Below are 24,800 nucleotides of genomic sequence, written 5' to 3' on the forward strand. Positions count from 1 at the left end.
AGGATGCCATTGACTAAATCAGGCATACTAAGACTGTACATGACAAAATAATCCCACCTTTTACCTTCTGCAAAAAGAAAGTGTGAGTTTGATTTTGAAAAAAGAATGGAGCGCTTCTGAAGATTACTGGAAAGTATCAATTTCTTTAAAAGGGAAAATACCTTGGATTTTTGTGCACTATTCTTATATTAGGGTAAGTAATTTAATGAAGAGATTGGTGAAAGTACGTAGGGCCATTTAAGAAATTTATGTGTCATACTGTACAATGTGTTCTTTGTGTTTTACAGAAAATTCTTTGCCAAAACCAAAATTACCTGAGGACAGTGTTATTTCACCGTACAATATAAACCCAAGCTACCCAGGGCTTGCCACAGGAAATGGACTATCAGACTCACCAGCAGGGTCGAAGGATCATGGGAATGTACCTATAATTGTCCCATTAATTCCACCACCTTTCATAAAGCCACCAGCAGGTAAATCCTAATGCACATGTAAAAATGGTTACTGTTATTGACAATGTCCTGAGATCACTGGATCCCGGTGTCTTAGCAAGAGGGCTGATTTCAAAATTATTAAAATCCAGTCACAGGGTACATTAAAAATGAATGGGAGAGTGGCTTTAATCACTTTCGTATTCTTGAAAAACTCCTGCAAATGCAATGACAATAAACTTGCATTGCTTGTGACACTCCTCATGCTGGATTATGCTCTCAGCACTTCAACAGCATTTGCTTTTAGGAAAGAAGAAGCTTTTGTTCTGGTGAATAAAGCCTTTAGCTAAATTAATGGAAGATTATTAAATTAAAAATAGGCTGCATGGAGGAAACAGTGAAAGAGACAAAGCCATCAAATCAGTATCATGTCTTTATATCAGGTTAACAAGCTCATACTGGGAATACTGTCTCTTGATTCCCATTGAAATCCCTGACTGCTGTCTCTCAAGGGTTTAATATGATTTTGACTCTACCCAAGAGACTGCATTGAGACGTTTTACATTTTCATTAGATTTTTATCAGGGGTGGTTTTCTAACATGCCATTCCTCAGAGTTTGCATGAAAAATGATTTATTCCCTTCTGCATGCTGCTTGTAATCTGTGGAAGGAGCTCTTATGGCTATACCAGGGTGATTAATTGTTGTGTTATTGTTTATTGCTCCACACGGTGTGAAAATTGGTGAATCCAGATAGGAGCAGGCGGAATCCTGCTTCCATGGAAGTCCCTGGGTGCTGTTGTGGTTGTTCTTGAGTGACCAAGGCACTGAGGAATGCAGGGTGACATGCAACTCCTACCCAAGAACATCAGCTCTCCACACACAGAGCCAAAGAGGTGCCAGCAGGTGCCAGGGTGCTTCTGCAGAGGCAGAACTGCTTGTAGGATCAGGTCCCAAGTCACCTCTGCCCTTCATGACATTGTCTAAAGGTAGCTGTAAAATACTGATTGATCCCAGAAAGTGTTTGCCTGTTCTTGGTCTTGTAATAGACTACAGTTGCCCCTCCTAAATTACTGTTATGCCATTGAGTTTTATCTCTAAAGAAGTATATAATATTCAATGAATAATTTCCAAATGTTACTCAATACGTGCTCATTGCCAAAGACTTTCAATCTATTTTATATGATATTTGCTAATTACCAAAGCTATTTGGGCCCATTCCTGCAGCCTTTACACAGCTAAAGATCTCAGGCCATATGGGCTGGATCCTCAGCTGTTGTTGATTTGGCCCTAAAGCTTTAATCAAGGGCTTGTGCCATCCCAAGCTATTTTCCCCTCCAATCTGAGTCACGAATGAATCCAGAATGCTGAATTTGTGGTATGTGAACACAAGGCTATAGCATGCATTGTGAAAATTGCCAGAGTTGCTGGATTTTTATGACACCAAATAAGCAGGAGGAGATTGAACTATGAAGTAGAAAAACAAATTACTGCAACAGTAGTTAAGTGGACACAAGGGAATCTTGGCCAAGTCAACTGCCTTCTGTTCTTTGCCTGTCCACCTACACCATATGATCCTGTGTTCAAATGTACCTCTAAGGGTAATGTGTAGAGAGAGCTTTTCATAAGTCTTTCCCACCTTTAGGTTTTTAATTAATTCATTAACAATGAATAATGTTGTTGTACCTGCACAGGAGATATGAATGCATAATCTCTGCCTCCTCTGACTTTATCCCATGATCGGTAATGAGCACTAGATTACCATGACTTCTGAGCAGATTAATGTATTTATCTCATCTTTGTTTTAGAGACCAAAGCTTGGGAGGATTGGAGGGGGAGGAGAATCACCACCTTTGTGGGATTTGCAACAAGCATGGGTAGTAATGGTTTTGTTTTATCTTAGGGTGTTGGTGCCCTAGCCATGATCACCCTGAAGAGCCTGGCAAGAAACAACTGGTAGGAAAGGGAGTACAAAGGCTCCAGGAGAGCCAGTGTGCAAGGCAGTGGTCTTGGCACTGCACTCTGACACCATTTTGTGGGCACTACATCAAAGCAGAAAACTTCAGAGTGATACAAGGCCAGACAAGAGTAACTCTGGGGATGTTTTCTTGGAGACCCTTGCAAGCAAAGGGGGGATGACTTTGGCAACAGCACAAAGGTGCTTCTTTGACTTGAGCAAGCAAATGATTAGACTCACATCATTAATAAGGTGAAGGTTGACATTTTCAGCATGGGGGACAGTCAGGCTATGACTGAGCTGCCACAAAAGCATTTATCCACATTTGAGTGGATAAATGAAGTAAGGAGGCAGAGGAGAAAGGCAGAAAGAGGCCAAGAGCAAGTTTCAAGGTTAAAATGCTGGGCAGAAAAAGGGATCTTTGCAGCATATTTTGTGTGGACACACAGAGGACAAAGCTACATTACTGGCCAGAGGGAACACCAAGTAGTGATGCACTGTAGTGACTGGGAGGCTAAGAATTAGGATGTGTCCAGAATTTGTGAATGGTGAGGAAAGCTTTTAGATATTGTACAGGAGAAAAATCTACAAGACTTCACTATAGCTCAAAAGGGAGTGCCCACAGGTGAAAATGATACTTAAATCATGAACCTGAAGGACAGGAAAAATGGTGCAGTCCATCCTTATTGAGAGAATAATATGGAGTGAGCACTCAGGGAGAAATTATTAAGACTTTAATTCTTGCTGTATTGATCTTGAACAGAAGGGTCAGCATGAGTAAAGAGGTGTCAGAGAGACAGGCTGAGGTATTCATTTGGACAGGAGTGGAATGGTCTGAGGAGGATAAGCAGATCCATTGAATTATTAGTTGAATAATTTTGCTGATAAGATTCAATACAGGTAAGAGGAAGCAGAGCAGAGCATGGGGGATGCTCACCAACCTGAAGAGCAGCAAGAAGGAAACTCTGCTATGTGCACTGACATAGCAATTGCAGAGGTAGAAAAGACAGTCAGGAAGCCAAGGGAAGCAGGATTTCTAGGAAGGCAAATACAATTCTTTATCAGAAACAGCTATCAGTTTGAAAAAGTGGAGGAAGGGGTGCTGATCCTAAACTGTCTAGGAAGCTGCCATTGAAGATTTCAGCAGACTAGGTTTTCCTTGAGTGTGCTGGAAAGCTTTGAACAAGGGTCCTGCTTGCATTCATATTTTGTATGACCAGGCTAAAACCTTGAAGAGTTGACAAAATTACCTTTCTTCCCTCATGCTTATTTTGCAATAAAGTGGTTTTTGTTTTGGTGGTTTTGTTTTGTTTTTGGGGTTTTTTTTTTGCTTTGTTTGGGTTTTTTTTTAAATTTGAAAACCAAATAATTTTGAGCAGTCTGACTAAAATGTTATCTTCAAGCTGTTCAGTTTCTGCTTTAATCAAATGAAAGGTTCCAATTTGCTTATATGATTCTGGAAAGAATTAGGGTGCTACTAACCAAACAGAAACAGCTCCAATAAAGGCACTCTCTCCTTGCTGTACCTCATAATTAAACCCAAAGAAGGTTGAGTTTAATGTATGGGCCCTATGTGGTGCACTGAGTATCTACAGACTCAGGTTATGGTGTGTCAGTGGAGGATGCTAAATCCAGTCATGGGAAGCATCCACCAGGAGAATTCAAGTTACTTAGATGGGAGGCTGTCTGCAAGAGCACTCCCCTGATCTGCAGCACCAGCCAGAGAGACCACACTGGAAGAGTGCCCAAATCAAACATCACTTTATAAGTCAGCATCAGCCATCCAGCCTGCATCTAGAAGCATGTGAGAAGTCAATGCAGCCTCCAGAGTGTTGCTGTAGGAGTCTCCTTGTGGCTAGTAAGAGTCCATCTTGCCCAGCTGGTTGACAACTACATTTAGACCTGGCTGCAGATTCTCAGTGATCTTCAGGGTTAGTCTTGAGTACAGCCTCTTACAACAAAGTGATCCTAAGATGAGTTCTGCTTGCTGTTAGAAGGTTCTTATTTCGTGCACAGCAATGTAAAGAAGGCTGGTGAGGTTTTTTGAATTTGCTTGTTTGGTTGGTTGATTTTTTTCCTCATTTTAAAAGTCGCATAGAAATAGTGAGGAACAGCAATGCAATAGCCTGGAATGACCCAGAACTAAAAATCTCACCACAGTTGTGTGGGGTAAATGACCTTAGTATGTAGTGTGCAAACCTTCTGTAATTCTGCAGCCTTTAATGACAGAGTAAATTTGAGAGGGCACTTAGGGTGACTCTGCCCTTTTGCTCAGGCAAGTCTGGACAACTCTTGTTACCTGGGATGAAGGAAGGCTGAAATCAAGGGTAGTCAAAGAAGAATGCAAAAAATTCTTTCAATGCGGGTGAGAACAAGCTGTCTCCTTCCCCTGGCACCTGCTGGAGGCTATGGTGTCTCAGTTTTCCCATTTCTTTGAGTGCTCTTTGATTTGTTTTATCTTGTGATCCCCATGACAGTACATTGGTTGGTCTGTCCTTTGAGCATGAGGGTCGACAAAATCCTTCCCTTTCCTGTCTCCTCCTTTGTACAAGTGTTGCACAGGGTGTGCCAGCTGCTCGGAGCATCCCAAACAAGCTTCCTGTGATGCTGTGCTGCCAGGGGAGGTCACTGCCAAGGGACACAGGAGAAGGGGAGGCAAGAAGGCATGATGACATGCAGTTTACTGAGATTTCCACAGAGGAAAAAAGTACAAGGGAGAAATAATGCTCCCTCCCAAGGTTTTCACAACATTTGGAGAAGGAAAAGGGATGTAGATCCTATAACCCACAGACGAATGTCTCAACAAAATGTTAGGTTCTGTATTATGGCTGAAGTTGTACCAGAAGTTATCAGAAACTTGTGAAGTTGAAGGAGGACTGGGCTGGAGGAATGGTATCTGATGAGGCAAAATGTCTTAAAGGAGAAGCATTTCCAGTGCTGACTTGTAAAATCAGCCTGTGACCTAGGCTGGCAAAGAAATATCAGATTCAAATGCTAAAGTAAGTATTTAGTTATTTTATGGAGGGAATTCAGTAATTTTCTGTGTTATGGTTTAGCATTGCTTTAGAATTAAAATTTATAGGAGATTTTGTAAATGCAAGTGCAGATGAGTAACTTTGTGCAACATATGGGAATAAGCAGAGTTCCTGCCCTACAAAGATTCTGGAGCAGCCTGCTGTAACCTCTCTCAATATTTAATTGCATTGGAGGAATCTGAAAGCATGAATGTATTTAGCAGGCCACTAAAAATTAATTCCAAGATCACCTGTCAAAATTCACTGAGGAATTGGATCTATAACTACAGTAGCAAGAAGTTTCATTCCAGGCAGAACCGAGTAGCAGTTTTCCTTAAGTAAAGACCACATTATCAAATCTAGTTAGATCTGTATATGAAGGAGACTTTCATTTTACTATGCTCTGGATCCCTATTCAGTATTCTTCTGTGCTCTGTGCTCATTTTACTGTGCTCTGGATCCCTCTTCAGAAGATATCTGAAGGTTGCTGAACAGCGTTACAATTTCTCTAACTGTAGGTTTTGCCTTCTGGTAAAGACCACTGCAACAAATCCTATAGTCACTACTCTTCAAATTATTTCTCTTGTTTTCAGTTTGAAACATCATCAAATTTCCAGCGATTGCAGGGTTATTACTGCCTGGGTTTTTAAATGCCAGTGGTTGCCAGGATGCCTGCCCTATCTAGCCTGCTGTTGATGTCTTTTGCTCTCTCTGGAGGGCCAAATGTTTCCTTTGTGCTAAAAAGAAAATAATAAAGTCCACGTATGCACCTTAATAGCATGTATTCAAGCATACAGGGAGTTCCCCTCTGTTAGCTGAAATAGGTGCGTTTTTTGTTTGCATATTTAAAACCTGCCTAAATGCCAGCTTTTGTGTTGTGCATTCAGTCCCTTCTGAGCTATGCATAAGAACGTGCCTCAGCTCACGCATAGAAAACGTAGGCAGGCCGTGGTTCCCCAAAATGACTTTTTCAAAAGGGGCTGGGACATTTTGCTTTATTGGCAGAGCAGTGAACTTGAAGAGACTGGTCCTTAAAAGGAAATGCATTGTAGAGGCTCTGATATTTCCATAGCGATGGCTGCAGCAAGCTTTCTATTGTCAGACCTATATTTCAATCTTCCTCTGGTAGTGACTTTTATAAGGTGCTTTTTGTACCTTAAGTTTGTCACATGCCCCATCTGTTTAGGGTATGAGCACTTAAAGTGATATCACAAGGGAATCTGCAGCAATGTCTCAGAAGTTTTGTTTCTTCACCTTTTTTTAGTTTGAGATTAATTTGGTAAAGCATTTCGGGTGTAAGAAAATTGACTGTAATGGAGCTTCTGCCTTGCTTGGGATCAACAACCTCAGGAACTACTTGGGGATGAAAAATCTGAATGCATGCTACTTGGTTTTCTTCAATAGTGATCTGGGATTTCAGGAGCAGCAGGAGAGTAACTTGGAATTATCTAATTCTAAAATCCTGGCAGGTCCCAGTAGAAACAGTGAGCCCTTAATGTTATTGCTGCAGATGCTCAAGTTAAGTTAAGATCTTAAGTCTTTTAAAAGGAAGTTTTGCAGCTTTTCATTAGAAAGTAACAGTGAAAGCAGTTAAAATATTTAAAGTTATATATACACCAGCGGATTGAGTGCAGTTCCCAGCTCAAAGTAAAAGGGCTATTATAGCTCCCTACCCAAAAACCTAGGATCCAAGTTGCCTGGGTCAGCGGGTAGGATGCAGCAAAGAGAGAAAGAGAGGAAAGTAGTAGTGGAGAAAAATGGCTTCTGATAGTGTGATGGAAGGAAACTCATGCTAGAGATGAACTGGTTGGCTGGAAGACATGGAGGAGGGATGAGATTCCAAAATATTTTTTGTATCAGATCATGGATACAACCAAGTCAAGGTACAGGTTTCAGAAAGGCTCGCTCAATCGGGGTGCCATAGTTGAGATCTCAATCCCAAACACTCCATCCTCCTGGTCTTCCTTCTGCATAGCAGTGCTGTGGTTGGGCACCTTTGGGAGAGATGTTATCTTCTTGGCAGGAGAGATGTTATCTTCTTGGCAGAAGAGTTGACTATCTCCTGCTGAATTTCTTGCAAGGAAATATGGAAAATAAGGTTTTGAAGTACCTGCCCTTGAATCATCATAATATGCAGGATTAGAGCTGTAGCTGCATTTAGTTTCACTCAACTTTTTGAAGGTGGAGTTAAAGTTGAAAGTACATCTCAGTTCAAAACAGTATTAGTAGAGTTTCACAACCTAAAATTTAGTAAACTGATTCAGGATTAACTCCAGAATTGTAGGGATTTCAGGAGCATTGCACTAAACACCATAGATCATGCTGTTTTGCTTAAAGAGACAGAGCTGTTCATGATGGATTTACTCCATTGTACTCATTACATTCCTTCACTTCCCCCACCTGTTTAAATTATAGCTCCATATAAGATCAATTAGTGTAAACTGCTGCTCATTGGGTTTAAGAGGAACAATTTTCTGCAGCTCCTTCACATGGGTTTGAAAGGAAAAAAATTCCAAACATTCTGCTTAATTAAGACCTAAAGAGGCGGTGCAAACTTTTGATGATTAATTGAAGCATGCTTTAGACTGATGCATATTTAGTTATTATAATGTGATAATTTTATCTTGTTATACAAACTACTCCCTTTGGGAACATGATTTAACACTGCAAACACTCCGTGTTTATTGCATTGTTTGTTATGAAAAATACACAGGATAAAAACCACAAGGAGATATAACTGAACAGTATCTGTGTGGTGGGTGCAAGGAGTACTCCTTCTACTTGTAATGACACAACCCAGAGGCAGAAAATCACAATATTGTAACTCCCATAATATCTCTCCCTGTGAAGAGTTGAGAACTCAGAAAAGTAGAGGCTGGAGATTTAGATCCTGTGCAGTATGTAGAAAGAATTTCTCTTTCTATTACCTGGTCTAATTAGAGAGGACAGCAATATGTATGTTCTGCTGAAAGCCCTCCTGTTACTATTCAGTTGTGTCAGTCCCGTCTCTTCTTTGTCTCACCTGTGAGAGTGCCCATGCTACCTGTCATAAGTGTGACAGATCTGAGAGCATGCTAAACACTTTGCAAAAGCAGGTCATAAAGTTGCAGGCCCAGATGGAGGGGGAAAAAAAAGCAGTTATTAAGAAGTATTTTCTTTCACTTCAATATTATCTGTGCCAGGACTTGCAAGTGATATTTTTGTACTTTACAAACATGTGTCAGCATAGCTATATGTGTCCTAAAAGTGATGGTGAATGATCTTCATCAGAAGAGCTGCTCCAGTGGGAGCTCACATGATGGATGTAGGCATGGTGTCAGGATGAGCTCATGTTACTTTAAGCAGATATGCTAAGATAGACTACCAGCAGAAGATTGACTATGAACAAAGGAGACTATTGCCAACCAATGTAGTAAACTGGGATAATTATTGTGGAGAAGCTTTCTTAGTGCAGTTCTAATCAGGAAAAGATTAGAATAAATATTGAAGACAGATAACCAGTCTTAAACTACTGGATTTGAAAATTTCCTACTTCCCTGTGATCTCCTAGCAGCAAGTTCTTCTAGCTGAACGCTCTAGGAGCAGGGATTTGATACATTTTCCTGAAAGCAGGGCAGGAATCTGGTAAAGTGATTTTCAAAGAATTCAGCCTTGAAAAACAAAGGTCTGTGAAAAAATGAGAGGAATTTTATCTTGAATGGAATGCAAGATATGAATTTCTGGTTTCAGATTATTCCAGCTTGCATTTAGCAGATGACAACGCTTAAATCCCAAGACTCTGTCTTTTCTTATTTCGCACAGTCTTAATGTCTTGAGGCTACGTTATTGCTTCTCATTGCTGGTAGAAATACATGAAGTAATACTTTCTGCCAATGTTGCAGTTCTGAATTTTGGTAACTAAGCTTAATACACTGTAACAAAACATGCCAATTAGTTCTTTTCACAAGGTCTGCACAGATGTTTACCACAACCAGTGTGAAGAAGGAAAGCGCACAGTCAGTCATGTTTGGACCTTTATCATTGTCCCCAGCTGTCACCCACGCCCATAGGGCACAGCTCTGTACTCCCCCAGGTACCAAACATGGCTTCCTTTCTCTGCTGTTCTTATCATCACTTATGGCTGAAAGAGAATATTTGAGTTTAGACCAAGTTTTCGTCCCACTGGGCTGGACCCAACTGATGGTCCATAGAAATGTGATCGTGGATGTTTTCTATTTCACTTGATGAACTGCATTACAAAAAGTTCAAGTTTGAGTTGCATCAAAAGTTGTCTTAGGCAAATGTACACTTGAGGGAACAAAGATGACTTGAAAAGTGATGTGTTAATGTCCTGTCCCAGCAAGTGTGTACTCTGAACCCCCTTCTGAAGTACTGCTATTTCCTGGCTGCTTCACATGGCCGTACTCAGTTAATCCTTTTGTAGCAGTGTTCTTGAGTCTATCTAATTGAAGAGGCATCTAGTTCTATTATTGCTGTTACCATGAAATGAAAGGGCTTACATTGTTTGATGACTATTGTGAGAAAGGAGTAGAATAGAGAAACAGTTTGAGTTCTTTGTGTATAGCTAGATTATTTCCTTCCCTTTTCCCCTTCCTTCCTTCTTTCAAAATGATGACCATTTTGACTAATATTGATGATGCCCCCTGGATATCACATATCACTTCTGGAAGTGCATACAGTGACTGGAAGTAGTAGTTTGTAAACCATTCTCTGCTATTTTTTTGACCATCAAATCTATGGACCACCAGTGAAGCCATGCTGCTTCAAGGGATTCTCTGTGAGGTGGTTGTGAAGTTCTGCTGGATGGGACATGGCAAGACAGCAGCCTGACATGGAAGGTCCCTCTCTCTCTCCTCTCCTCCCCTTCCCTTGCCAGGATGTATGTTAGAGGGTCTTTGGTAGAGGGAGGTGCACTGAACCTGACTGTCCTGCATAACACCTGCAGAAAAGTGCAGAGCAGTGAATAACATGGCTTTTCCATGTAAACAGCTGCTGCTGCTGGTAGCCTGTGTAATTAGAAATAAACAATTGTGTGTGTCTTTCTCATCATCTATGGGAGACTGTTCATGTGCATTAGTGAACAGGAATTGAATGACAGCTGAGGTGTTCCCCCTGTCAAATCACTCATGAAAGACCCTGAGAATCTCAGTGGTGCATCTGTGTTTCCCCTTTAAAACTCTGCCCCAGACAAGCTAACCTGCTTCAAAAAGAGCTACTTCAGCACCTACTTTGCCAGTGAGCTCTCTTTCAGCTCTGTAATATTCTTTTTTCATTTATGTGAGTTCCTCTCATCAGAAATGAAGGTTATTAGAAAGGTATCACTGGTAGATCATCTCTTTTCCAGAGATAAAATGCTTCTTATCAGTAGGGGAATATATGTTACTGTTATCTGAAACAAGAGTCTGCTGTCTGGTTCCTTTGATTCAGAGGATCTTCTGTTGTCCTGGTACATTCAAAGGGGCAGGTTCAGTCTGTAAGGAATTGGTTTATTATGGTGCAAAAGTAGCTGAATCAGGGTGCCTTTGAAAAAGATAAGTGCTGCAAATGGCTCAGGACAAGAATGGGGGAAGAGCTCTAGGTCTGTGCTGGAGTAGTTGGCACCCTGGACAAGACCAGTCTGCAGAGAAAGTGGCGTGCAAAAATCATCACCCAGCACCCTGTGTTACAGCAGCCTGGCTGATGTTACAGCCAGCTCAGGGCAGGCTTTTTCACCCTAGAGATGGCTAGTGATAATTTTGCCCAAATTGTTTTGATTTCCCTTCGTGTTCAGTATATGAAGGTGCTTATAATACTGGCAAATCCTACTCTAAAGGGTAAGTGATACAATACATTAAACACAAATCTGTGCTATAACTTGGCCTTAAATGTAGGTTTAAAGGTAGACAGTCTGATTAAAACTAAAAGGTCATTATTTTACATTGTAGAATTTTATTTGTAGCTGTAAATCATAACACAATTTGTGGAAGGAAAAAAGTTATTAAACTGGCAGTATTTATTCCAATAAGGTGAGTAAAATGCAGCACGTAGTTCTGAGTTATGATCGTCGGGGAAAGGAGCCAAATCACTCTGCTAAAAATTAGTTTGCCAATAATTTTACAGAACGATGACAGCGTAGCTTCAAAAACAAATCCTTTATAGGGAAATAGGATGGCTGCATGACAGACTCTCTAAGCTATGAATTCTCCACAGCTCATGGACCAGGAACTGCTTTAACAATTAGTCTCCAGGGATATTTTTTCCCAGAAGTTAGACAATGGCTGCTGTCTGTAACTGAAAGGTCATTCAGTATCACAAACTGGACATAAGAACTGAAGAATTCTGTGTTTTAAGTCAGAAAGATTCCTGCAAACTTCTTGACTTGATCTGTTTAGTAGGCTTAACTATTCATTGCTGTTGTCTGTGAACCTGAGGTGGGAGTGATGACCACAAAAGGATATTGCAAAAGGATATTTACACTAGTAAATAAGCTCTGTGGTATTTTTACATGCCAGAAGGCACACATGCCACATTTGTAACACATGTTAGAGAAGAGCTTGAAAGAGGCTTGTGAACTCTGCCTGAGTTAAAATTTGACCAATAAGGCTAATGACTGAAAAGTAACCTGGCAGATTTTGCCACAGTGCTGCAACATCTGCCTTGTTTAAGTCTATGTTTCTGTGACTGCTGAATTCACACAAAAGCTCCCTGTTTTGTATGCTAGTCATTTCAAAATAATACAGAAAAGGAGCGTTTTATGTTCCTTCTTATTTAGAAGAGGGCTTGTGTTAGAGACCTGCCTTGGTGCAGCACCTTCTGGCTGTGTTTTATCACCAGCTTGCTGAGCAGAGCATCTCAGGGACTCACTGCAGCAGACTGTAAGTAACAAGAGCAAAACAGCAATACCCACTAAACCTTCAGTCTTGGTTACTCGTTTAATAAAGTGTTGTGCGCTCTAAAGCGTGCTAAAAAGTTCTCAAGATTTCCAGACATTTTCAGCAGTGCACAATTTTTGGAGTTAATCATCTTTTCCAGCCATTTTAGAAGCTTTGCCAAGCTGCTGAGTCTGGCTGGCGCAGGTCACTGGCTGCCTGAGGATGAAGCTGGTGATCACAGGCAGGCACAGTTCTGCTCTCTGACAGTGAGGGAGTTAGCAATAAGATGAGCTGGTGCTGCTTGTGTCTAAGAGTAAGTGTGCAGATGTCTGAGGAAGGTGTTTGCATCTCATGTAAACATTGTTCTTATATTTTTGTTGTAGAAGATGATGTGTCAAATGTACAAATAATGTGTGCCTGGTGCCAGAAAGTTGGAATCAAGCGCTATTCCCTGAGTATGGGAAGTGAAGTGAAATGCTTCTGCAGCGAGAAGTGCTTTGCAGCTTGCCGAAGAGCATATTTCAAGAGAAACAAGGTAAGAGAAATAAGGAAAGATGTGACCTACATAGACATGGCTTTAATCAGGCCCAGCCTGAGTCTCATTTAGCATCTAATAGAAACTCTTTTCTTTTGTTTTCTCTGTTTCACCTAGTCCTACCACTTTCCATCTGTATTGTCTGTTGGACTGTCAACCCTTTACTAACCTTCTTTCTTTCAGTTTCTCTCAGCTTGATACTTGGGTTTTGTGAGGGTCAGGAAATTTAAATACTAATAAGCATTAACATAAGACTCTGAACTTGGCCTTAGAGTCTCAGGATACTTCCTACATATACACACTAAGAGGAAGTATCAGAGAAATAGAATAGAGAAAGGCTGTGTATGACAGTGCCACCAAGTCCCATGGCATTGGGATCATGGCCAGTTAGCAAATGCTTTTAGGGCCTAAGTCTCAGTCCCATCACAATACTGCACATCTTTTCACTGCTGCTAGTGAGCTGTAGTTTCATTGTTTAAAAGTATATCATTTTTAATAACTTATCATTGCTAAAAAATTCAGGCACTATTCAATTTTTGGGTTGGGGTAAGCAATGTTGGAACATCTAGAGTAATGTGAACACCCCTCCTACTCAATTTAAATTTAACTCCATCTAAAATTAGAAGCAATCCTAATATTGAATGTCTACAAAAATTGCTGTAATCACTGAAGCACAGTGCCTGAAAATGCCCTCTAGGTTACTTCAGCAGCTGTTTTTCTGCAGCAGAATTTATGTCATTTAAACATGTAACATATCATTTAAAGAAAAATAGAAAAGGAACCCCTCAAATTTTTAGTTGTTAAAAAACTAACTGTATCCTTTTGGTGCTGAATAGTGTGAGCCTCTGGGTAACTTTATTGTCTTAGAAATGTTTATCAGTCAGAAAACTCTTTATATTTTGGCTTCCTAAATGATGCCATTTACCCTCATCCTTCAGGACATTCCAAGCCTGTCAAGTTCAAATTGACTTCAGGTCTCTAAATCTCGTCTTTTACATCTGTCATGATAACCAATAAGTACATATGGTTTCTAGACTTAAGATGCAATGTTATAGCAAATTAACCTCCTTTATAAATTTGGGTCACATCATCCTGCCAAAAAAAAAAAAGCCTGAAGAATTAGGTTGCATAAATCAGTAGAGTGGAATTTTAGTGGCAGTCTTGGATAATCAAGCTCATAGTGTCTACTGGAGCAGACAGGCAACTAAAAGTCACATGAGTATTCTGTGAACAGTGTTGTTTACATTCTTTTTATCTAGAAGTGTGGAGGAGGGAAATATGTGCTCCTTAGATGCTCCTCATTTGAAAATAAATCCGCAGGGATGTATGTGCATGTGCACATGTGCACCTCTATCACATGCTGTTCTGTGTGCCTTACAGTGTGCAGGGCACAGTCCAGACACTCTGGGCTGACAGGATGCAGATCTCTGTCAGCTGATGCTCCTGTGACTTCCAGTCACAAATTTTCATGGATAAGATCCTTCCTAGTAATGGAGGCATTGTCAGTGATCCTGGTTAAGTGATCCTGTGTGACCAGAACTGATGAGTACTAGATAATTTGGGAAACCTTGGAGAGGCAGATGAAAGGACTTGGTGTATTCTTTCTCACCTACAGCTTAGATCCTGAAATAAGAGATTTAGATCTCCACTAAATGAAAATAAATGTGTGTTAACATAATGCATAGGGTACTTCAACCTTCTAGTAACCCATTAGTAGTAGAATTCAGTAATAGTTTATGACCATGAATTCAGTCAGTGAGGCAGTATATGAAAAAGTTCCCTTTTACCTGACTTACTATTTATTACCCTGGTGCTTTACTGGAGGCCTCCTTGTTCTTGTATTATGAGAGAGGATGAATTAGAGCTTCACATTCTCCTTGGTTCCCTTTCCTCAACCTCTGTTAACTTCTGGCAGATGCCAAATATTTCCATTGAGAAAGCTCTCTATATTCATTATTTTGTATGTGTGTATAGACAGACAGACAGAAACACATATACAAATATATACAAATAAGTACATATACACATATATGTATATAAGCACAATAGGTGTTCCTAATATTTTCATATACCAGCATATCCCAGTGAAATGTCCTATTATTCACTAAAAAGGTTTCAAACTAACAAAATGCCATGTGGGAGGACTTGGCAAAACATGGTGAGAAAACATTATCATGTTGATTGGCTCTGCTTCAAAGCTAAGCCAGTGAGTTAAATTCTCTTTTTCTTTGGACCTGTGAAACCTGGAATTTCACAGGATTTGATGGGCAGAGGAAATCTGTAGCTGTCCCTTGCATGTATTTATGGCATTAGATAATCTGGGGACAGAATATTTAGGAAGTGCGCTTCTTAAATGAAGACAAGCACAGTAGAATTCAGCAGACCCTCACGCTTCTGGTTTTGCACTTCACCTGTTAGTAACAGAGTGGAGTCTTGAGGAATAAGATCAAAAGAACCAGGATGCAATAGTTTCAGATTTAACTGCTGACCTTTGCTCTGTTAGTGCTATTCCAACAGCGTACCTGTCTTCTCCCTGACTCTAATGCTTATTTATGTATTTTAAGGAGTTATGCCACTCTACACTTTCTCATTTTTCAAACAGAGGAGCAAAACAGTCACGTTTCACCTGCCTTATGCATGTTTTAAACAGGGATCTCTGCCACAATATAGTGTTGTATTACATTAAATATGTACAGCTGCTGCATTTCTGGGAGCTGATAGGACTTTGTGGTCACTTTATTTAAAGCTTGAGTTTCCTAATGGATCACGTTAAGCAGTCTTCCCTCCCTCCCCTAGATAAGAAGTGCTGCAATAAGTGCTTGCCTCGGCTGGTAGTACTGTTTAAGCAGTAAAGAATTAGTCATCACTAATGCCTCAAAACAGCACTAAGTAATGCTGTGTATTATCCATCCCTGAATGACAATTGCTGTGTTCAGAATGAGGACTTTTGTAATCATTCTAAAAAATATCTTTTCCCATACACAGGGCAAATGCACATTACAGTGCTGCATGCCACAGATTCCCAGCTGGGAGAAGGCTTGCCATGAGCCCACCCTGAAGTGCCCTGAAAGGGCTCCACAAAGCCCCAGGCCAGCTGGGCACTGGCTGCTCCCAACTTCTAACTCCTTCTCAGCCCTTTCCTGCACTAGGTTTGGCAAGGGCAGCAACACACTGGGATAAGCTGGTGCCTTCCTGGCCTTGGGAGCTTTGAACCCAAGGAGTGAAGTCTGAGGTGCCCATCAGGCTTTCCTGCCTTTTGTCCTGCTGGAGTCTTGTCTATTTGTGCTCTGGAAGCTGGGCCTCTGTATCCTCTGCATCCATGCATAGCCAGGGTTGTCAGGGAGCTTCATGCCTGGAATGGGAAGTTTGTAAGGAAGAAGTCTGGTGCAACCTTAAGTTGCTTTTCTTATAAGAAATGCAAATTTTACTCCAGGTGGTTTAAACGGAAACATCTATCCAGGTGTTTTAAAGTCATGACTGTTTAAAATTATATCAGCAGCAGCCATGCCTTGCAAGAATAGAAATATGTATGTTTTGAAATTATAAAGGCTCCCCCAACAGAATAAACTTATCTAAATTGTTAGTGATAAATGAACAAAAAATTGAGGCTTTTACCCTATTCAGCAAAACCCAAAGCATTTAGACAAGATCCAGTTTAGAAAGAAACCTAAAAATAACACCACTGCCACCCCCAAACAAAAATAACCCAAATCTGCATTCCTGCTCCTGTTTGTCCAGTTTGCCCAGTCAAATGCACATATTGTAATAATACATAATAATGTATAATATTGTACATTGAATATTGTATAATGACAACCTGTTGTGTATAATAATACCAACTAAAAGGAACCATTGCTGGAAAAGCAAGCATTTGGGACTAATGTTAGTAGTACCCAAAGATATAAGATTTGGATGCTTCCTTCTCAGATTTAATTTTAGAGGCCAACTAATAAAAGTTAAGTAGCAAAGAGTCACATAAGGGCAAAAAGCACTAGACCACCAAGTTTCAGAATATGAAATTTAAAGGGAATGGTTGGACTCATAATTTGATCCAGTGAGTCTGAAGCTTGAAAAGATTAATTTTGAAATTAAATTGTTTGACTCAATGGGTCAGAAAACAATTTATTATGACCAAACAGCCAAACATAGAACTAGAACTGACTTCAAAGAGGCTATGAACTCTGCTCACAGATATATTAAAGAGTAATTTACTTGATTTGACTAAGGCTTTGGAGACATAGCGACTGCAAAGTTCTCCGGCAGTATTTTATACTTGACCTTGTCCCTGCTTCATACTGCCTCACAATTAGGAAGAAAGATAGATGTTTCTGTTTACACAGCAGTCCAATTTCATTCATGCTAATAAACAAAAAGGCATAAATCAAAATGTAAAAGTAAGCTACTCTGTAGCACCAAGAAGATGTAAACAAGCATGACCCTTTTCTCCCTGTAAAGTGTAGTGATGGGCAACACTGTGCGTTAGTAGTGCAGACAGGGAGTAGTGCAGACAGGTTTAAGGTCCTTTATCTCATCTGTGTGGCAAAAGTGAATGTGAAATATCCAATGGAGCTGTAAGAAGTCACAGACATTTATTTAGTTCTAAGTTCTGTTGCATTAGGAAACCCCTCACATTTTCAAGCTATATTTAAAGATGATAAAGAGCATGCAACGTCATACAACTTTAATGCTCTTGCCTGCATAATTTTTTGGTTAATTAATATCTATCACTAAGTGATAATATGGACATTTAGATACAAGCATGTACTATAAACTGGGAGTAAACAGCAGCTATCATTCCCCAGAATATTACTGAGGATTGTCAGAGAAAGTTCTCTTGATTTCAAGCTTAATTGTGCGGCCTAACAGCGCATGAGAGATATTTAACAATCTCACTGTTAAGTCAATGAGTAATGGCAAAAAAAAAGCCACTTTCATCTCTTCCTTATGCATCTACAAAATTTAATTTGTAAAGTGATCATTATTCATTGAAATTCAGAAAATTGCTTGGAGCAACTTGATGCAAATAATGCCCTGACCAAAAAAAAGAAAGCTTAGCTGTTCCTTTAGACTTCCTTTCTATAGTTGAAAAACATGGAGCTCTGAATAGAAAATCTATTTCTCCTTGAGATTTAACTTGCGTTAATCAGGTGCTCAGAAAGGTCAGTGCAGAGCAGGTGTCCCACCATCTTTTCATGCAGTTGCCCATATTTGGTTCTCTGGAGCTGTAGAGAAAAGCAGGATTCAATAAATGGTTCACAAAGCGGCTTCTGCCTCTGCGGGTTTGCGTAGAACGTGCGTGCGTGTATTTGTGTGTGCACATCTGCGTGTGTGTGTGCGCCTATTGCCACAGCAGCCAATTGAAAAGGTTTCCTGCAAATGCTTGAAGGTAGAGGGGAAAAAGACAACAAACATCTCCATAGCTGTGATTGCTTTGTTGAGACATAAATGAGCGCTGATGAGTGAATGCAGATGAGACGCTGAGTCTGCAGGGGAAACAGCTCAAGTGTGGGGCACAATTGCAAACTTCTTTGAGGAACTGGCTGGAGAAGGAGGGATAAGGAGAATTACCTCATTCAGAAGATGTTTTTAAAGTTTGTGGACAGTTGAAGGCTGCATATAGTGACCAAGAACCTGGAACAGGGACTGAAATATTAGGAAAATACCAAGGTTAGAAAAAAATGGGTGGCATTGGTCAGAAAGGAGATTGGCATCATTGTCTTGCTGTCATCAGCTGGCCTGGTTATTTACAGGATGCTAAACCCAGAAATCTCATAGAATTGCTTCTCTAAACCAGAGCTAGGATTTTTCATGATTAGAAGAGGCAAATGAAATTCCAAATTAACCTACTGAGGCCATCAGTCAGAATATCTCGCCACTCACCCACAACAAAGCAAAATGTATTGCCATTGCTAGCAATGAAATGGGCAGCAGCACCTGACTGATGCCACCAGTGACTTAATGAAGGGATCTGGCAAACCCAGCGTGCTTGTCAGTTTGCGAACTCAATGGACATTTTAATGTCCATCTGCTGCCATTTAATACTATAAATTTGAATCAAATTCCCATTGTCTGAATTACTAGCAGGTATCCAATCCAATTAAAAGGCGTGTTCACTTTTAATTTTAACCACCATGTCGCATTACATCAGTCGTGTTGCATTCTGGCTGCTTTGGTTCTATCAAGATGAATATGCTAATTACAGCTGCCTCTTGGGGGGCAGGCATCTGATTCAAACAAAGCTACCAGTTTATGCAAGGTGTCCTCACATCAGTTTTGGACAGCTTCAACGATTGCACTTTTCCTTTTTCCCAGAAGCAAGTTTTGTTTGCATACAGATGGTACAACAAAAACCACTAATTGTGTTAGGACTTGACTGGAAATGCTTTTAAGTTCCTTGCACACTGGGTGAATGCAGTTTAGAGCAATGATTTGGATTTAAATAGGTGTTCTAGCACCTTGGTATTGGATAAGTGAAAGAAGTTTCTACCTGCAGAGTGACTGAGGGAGAAATATGGCCAGTAGCCATTTTTCTGGAGGTTACTAAAAAGCTTTACTGAGGCTTTAAATCACATAGGGTGAATTTTTGAAGGGGAGAGGAGAACACTAGAGGATAACAGACATTTTGCTCCTTTAAAAAGTCTGGCAAGATAGACTTCATGGTCTGCATCCATGGCATTTTTACATCACCAAGGGATTTTTGATTAAAGAGTTTAGATCAATAACAGTGATGCATTCAGAAAATGAGCAGATATAATACACACTGGTGCTTACTTTACCTCTGAACCTTTTTGGTTCCAACCTATGTGAGCTAGCCAATTGCTCAAAAATTATTGCTCTCCTTTGTTTCTTGTCTCAGCTCAGGTTGCCTTAGATTAACCTTGGCTTTGTACGAAATTAGGCACCTTCAGCTTTGTTTTCTCATGCTCAACAAAGAATGAGCATCAAGAACAGTCCTTGTTCTGACAAAAGCTTAGGGTATATCTCCAAAGTGAATCTAATTTGCACAGACTATATTTGGTGCCACTCTTCCTTTTCCTAATGAACACATCAATCATTAATACTAATATGAGCTGGGCAAATAAAGAAATGCATATTAAATGTTTGTTCAAAAATATCATGACATTTGAATAAATTATTGCCTTAATGGCATCTGTTCATTTATCAGTCAGCTCATTAACTTAGGGAAATATTGAAAAGGAGGTTGAGTATTTTTTTCACTCTATATATTTTTATTTGAAAACCAAAATTAAGCAAATATGGTTTTCCAAAATGTGTTTGGATTAGGAACAATGTTGTGAGCAACACCATTCGTACACACTCTGAAAGGGTGTGTGGAATACAGAAATTGGAATTAGCGGCGTAGTTTAACGAGGCAAAATTCCACCCAGGCAGGGTAGCAGGGTGGGCAGAAGTAAAAAACCTGAGGGGCCCAGCTGAAGGTGGAAGGTAATTTCTAGTCCTAAAGTGTCTCAGGAGATGACATTGCTGTCACATTTCGCAAGTGGCAAAGTAATTTGTGCAGGTGAGGCAGCAATTCAGCGGTGTTGCGACATTTCTTGTCAGCTGACAGTCTGTATTTAATCACTCTATTACACTCCCAGTGTGGCGACTTTCCTCTCCATCAGCCATAGAAATCTTGCAATAAATTCAAGGATGAAACTGAGTTCAGACCAAGGGAGTAAATCACATTGTCTATCTTTTTGGCCTCTTCTAGCCAGAAAAGTTTCATCCCCTTTAGGTTTGTTTGGAAACGTCTGCTGGTTTATGGGAAGACTGAAGAAACCCTTACACCCATTAACCTTGAGTCTGGCCTTGTGAGTTTAAATGAGGCTAGGAGAGGCCAAATGGATATAACTTATAATCTGCTGGATGAACAGGAAAATGTACTACTGGGGATTGTTAGTTGAAGTCAGTTTCTTGCCATAAATCAAGCCGTGCTCACTGTGCAGGCGTTAAACTTGATGGAAGAATGAGGTGGGTTTTATAGAGCAAAAGTCTGAAAATGTAAAATGTCTTTCCAGTAGAAAATAGTTTCTCCAATAATGTTTGATCACTTGGTGACCAGATAAATTCAGTTACTGGCTGTGCTCTGTCAAAACCCCCTGCATTTACAGCTCACCTATTTGAATTTAAGTTGAAAGTAAACATATGTTGTGAGTTGTCAGACTTGATGGAATTTTGTATTTAAAATAAATGTACTCATCTGCTTAGTAATACTTAGAAACAGCCATTTGATGGGTGTGGAGGTGGGGAGCATGTGTCTTCAGATGTTTTTGGTTTGTTTGCTCTCCAGCCTAAGAAGCAGGAGACCAGACCCTGCCTCTGTCACACAGAGAGGTGGCAGAGATGCTCCGGCAGGAGCCAGTCCTTTGGCTGGGATGAGGGGGAGATATGGCTCTGTTGCTGTCCATTTATTTCAGAAGCAGAGTAGAGCATCTCTCCAGCCTTTCTCTGGGCTTTGGGAGGGAAAGGGCCCTTAGTGGGGCATGGTAGCCTGGTGCAGCTTTCCTGGGGAGCGTGGGGAATCACCAAGGACTCAACATCTCCATGAGACTGAGTGATTTTCCTCTTACCACATGGATGGATGCAGCACTGCAGTGTCCTGTATGCCTGTGGCTCTTCTCTCCCTTGAAATTCAGAGTCTCAAATGAAAAGGAAAGCCTGTTGAGTTAGAAATCAAACATCTCAGTCTCAATAACTCTTATTATTTTTAATTTAGCCCCCAGGCTTTTGCAGTTGTGGTGCACAGTGCTACTAAAAATTAGGTGGAAGAGAGCTCCTAGAACTAGAAACATAAGTCTTAAAAGATTAATCTAGAGATTAAAGCAGTGCACCGACATTTAAATATTTATAGGGAGAAAGGTTTGAATTATTTCATTGTGTAGTGTTGAAATAATGGTTGACTTTGGCTATTGTTGAATGGTCCAGTCTCATGCCTCCTTTTGCAGAAGCAATTTATCAATATCACTGCCTTGATAAGACAGCTCCCTCCGAGTTTTGACTAATGTAAAAGTATTAAAAGAGAAAGTAACTGTACTACTGAGTTCAGTGTGTGAAGGTGATAACTTCATCCTGAGGAAGAAGGACCAGGAGCTCTGAAAGAGGAGGTTCTAAAATACTAAGGAAAAGGGTTAAAACAGACAAGTTTTAAAAAGGGGGAGAAAAGAAGCATTGAATCTCTCTGGAGGCTATTTAAGAACACCATATTAGATGCACAGATGGTATGTATACCTCTGAGCAAGGAAAAGTAGAAAGGGGAGAGTAAATCTGGCATAGTTAAGTGAAGAAGTGCATAAGCTTAAAGGGACACTGTCAACTTAAAAATCACACTTTTACTGGAAAATTTGTTACCTACTACTGTTACAAACAACACCTATGATTACTGTAACTGAAAGATGAGACAAAAAACTCCCTCTGCTTTTTTGTGTACTTTCTTTGGGCCTGATCCAGACTCCATTGGCATCAGTGGGTGACATCCCACTGCTTGCAATTAGCTTTAGATCAGGCCCTGTGCATATTTGCCCTGTACATTGTGTACATGCAATTCAATTATTTTGCATCTGGTCTGTTTTCCTATTGTTTCTGTGGTTTTCACACAACAAGAGAGGAAAAAACCATTTTTTTCCAAATTGGAAGTGTGGCTGGTAAATGATGGAAATGCCACCAGGGTCCTAGGCATACATGTAGCAGAAATACCAAATGTTTTGCCTTTTTAAGACAAAACACTTCCTTCAAAACTTTTGAAGACATGATCAATCAGTTATAGCTAAAGGTTCCTGAGGTGGAGTGCAGAAATTATCTGAAAGGTGCAGGTACCGGGCAGCGTAGGAAGTACAGGAAAAGTACAGAAAAAGTCTCTCTAGAAAACAAAAAGCCACCTGTAAGTCCCCTGTGCCTGTAAGCCATCCAGCCATGGCTCTGACCTCCTCTCAAAAAGTGGAACAGCAGAGAAACAAAATTAAATTTCCTATGTCCGTCTTCACCACAGAGGATGATGAGGAAATTCCTGTCCCAAGGACACTATCCACAGGAAATCAGAATGTGGCCTTATAACAGAAATTGAAGTCTCTTAGGATGAAGTTATGGACCAACTTCAGCAACTCGAGAGCAGTAAATCACCAGGAGCAGATGGTGCTCAGCCGAGTGTTCCTAAGGAAATAAAAGTGTGAAGCAGCAGAGATATTGACAAGGATCTGCAATATATCATTAAAACCAGCAACTGTTCCTGAAAATTTGAAAGCCTTTTGTATGGTGCTTAAAAAAACCAAAACAAAAACAAAAAAAGGAGACATAAGGTTACTTTCTTCTTGAGCACAGAAAATGAGAGTTCCTAAATAATTTTTATTTCATTTGCTTAACAGCAGAATAAAGTAACTTCAATTAGGCAGGACCTGGCAGGTAGTAACACTGTAAAGAACAGCTGGGATATAATTTTTATACATAGCAGCTTTTAGACAGAGATATTTAGGTAGTTATTTGGACTCAGGATCATGTTTGCTGGATAAGATTGGTTGGTTTTGATGTGTTATTTGATGTCTATGGATAGTTTGATGCTCTCCGTGGAAGCAGTGAATGCAGCATACCTCAGTCCATGTTTTCATAGGAAGCTGGACATTTATATAAGAAACTGCTTGCATTGAAAAGGACTCAAGTTTCCTGCCAAAAGAAAAATTGCTTTATAATGCTGAGAAGTGTTTTTGTATGTGCTACACAAAATTTTAATTCAATTTTCTTGAGAAAAATTAGTTGTTTTTTGGGAAAAAATTGGATTTTCCAACAAAAGGCAGATACTCAATGCACAAACCCACTCAACCACATTCCTGTTTTCTGCAGTTGTACCACATGGGCAAGGAGTAAGAGACAAGTACAGAGGTTTTGCCCAGCAACCACGGCTAGTGTGTACACACGCACAGAAATCAGCTGAGGGACGCAAATTAGAAGTTCTAATGGATTTGAAATTTAGTAAAGCACTTGAAATGGCATCTCATGAAATCTTACCCACAGATTAATTCAAATTACTTTGGATATGAACACTGTCAAGTGGCCTGAAAACAGGCTCAAGGAATAAAGTAGAGGGTGGTGATAAAGAGCAGCATATCAGGTTGTGGATAGAGAAGTGCCAGAGGGACTTTCGTGAGGTTGGTCTTGTTTCATATTTCATTAATGATCTCCAGGAGAGAACAGAGAGCAAGTTCACAAACTCTGCAGCTGATACTGAACTAGGAGGAGTTGCAGATACCAGACAGGACAGAAAATAATTCTCTGGAGGAATTAGAAATAATGAAGAAATCCAACTTGTACTTTTCCAAAAGCAAGATATTATGTCAAGGGGGGATAAAAAAGCAACCTGAAAAAAATATCCTAGGGGAATGAGTGAAGCTAGACAACAGCCTGAAGCTGAGCATAGGAGAAGGACAGTAAGTTGGATGATGCAGATATAATGGTAGTCAAATGGGCAAGGGTCTGGGGTGTTGGAATGTTGGTGAGGAGAGTTGGGTCGTTGCTGTAATGTGGATAGAACAAGGGGTGGCAAGATTTGGAGAGAGTTTGGATATGCAGAGTTCAGTGATGAGACCAATCAAAGATGCTTTAGGGAATATGAAAATGTTAAGCCTGTGGAGAAGGAGGAGAAGGCTGGACCAGAGGTTCATCTTTTGCAGTTTTGGTGTATAATACTCTGAGGTGTTAACACTTGTAGCTGGGGCATGAAATGAGCTGGTTTGCTTGGGACTGACTAAGCTGGGAAAAGCAAACACTAGTAAACACAGTGGCTGGCACTGGCAGGGGGATACATACACCATCCTCTGTGTTTTCTGTCTCCTGCAGAAATGAAAGGATAGCATGCTCGGATTCAGAAGGAGTTATTAATTCCCAAAAGTACACTGCCCATTTTTAGACTCAACTGTTACTAATAGTTAAAGGCCTGAGTGACAAGCCACTGAAATAAACAGGAGTGCTCTGTTTGGAGTAGCAGTTGAACTGGTACTAAAATTAAATGGTGTAGTTGCAGAGG

At 40.3% G+C, this 24,800-nt stretch overlaps 1 protein-coding gene across 2 annotated transcripts in view; it reads left to right on the forward strand.

Moving 5' to 3' along the window:
* SOBP (sine oculis binding protein homolog) overlaps nt 1–24,800 on the forward strand; it is a 111,505-nt gene that overhangs the window by 11,071 nt on the left and 75,634 nt on the right. For both annotated transcript variants that reach the window (XM_064707828.1, XM_064707829.1), the window contains exons 3-4: nt 288–473; nt 12,636–12,787. In XM_064707828.1, the coding sequence (XP_064563898.1) occupies nt 288–473; nt 12,636–12,787 (338 nt within the window). The remainder of the gene's footprint in view (nt 1–287; nt 474–12,635; nt 12,788–24,800) is intronic.

Source organism: Zonotrichia leucophrys, chromosome 3, assembly GCF_028769735.1.
Source record: "Zonotrichia leucophrys gambelii isolate GWCS_2022_RI chromosome 3, RI_Zleu_2.0, whole genome shotgun sequence".
In the NCBI taxonomy this organism is placed as follows: domain Eukaryota; kingdom Metazoa; phylum Chordata; class Aves; order Passeriformes; family Passerellidae; genus Zonotrichia; species Zonotrichia leucophrys.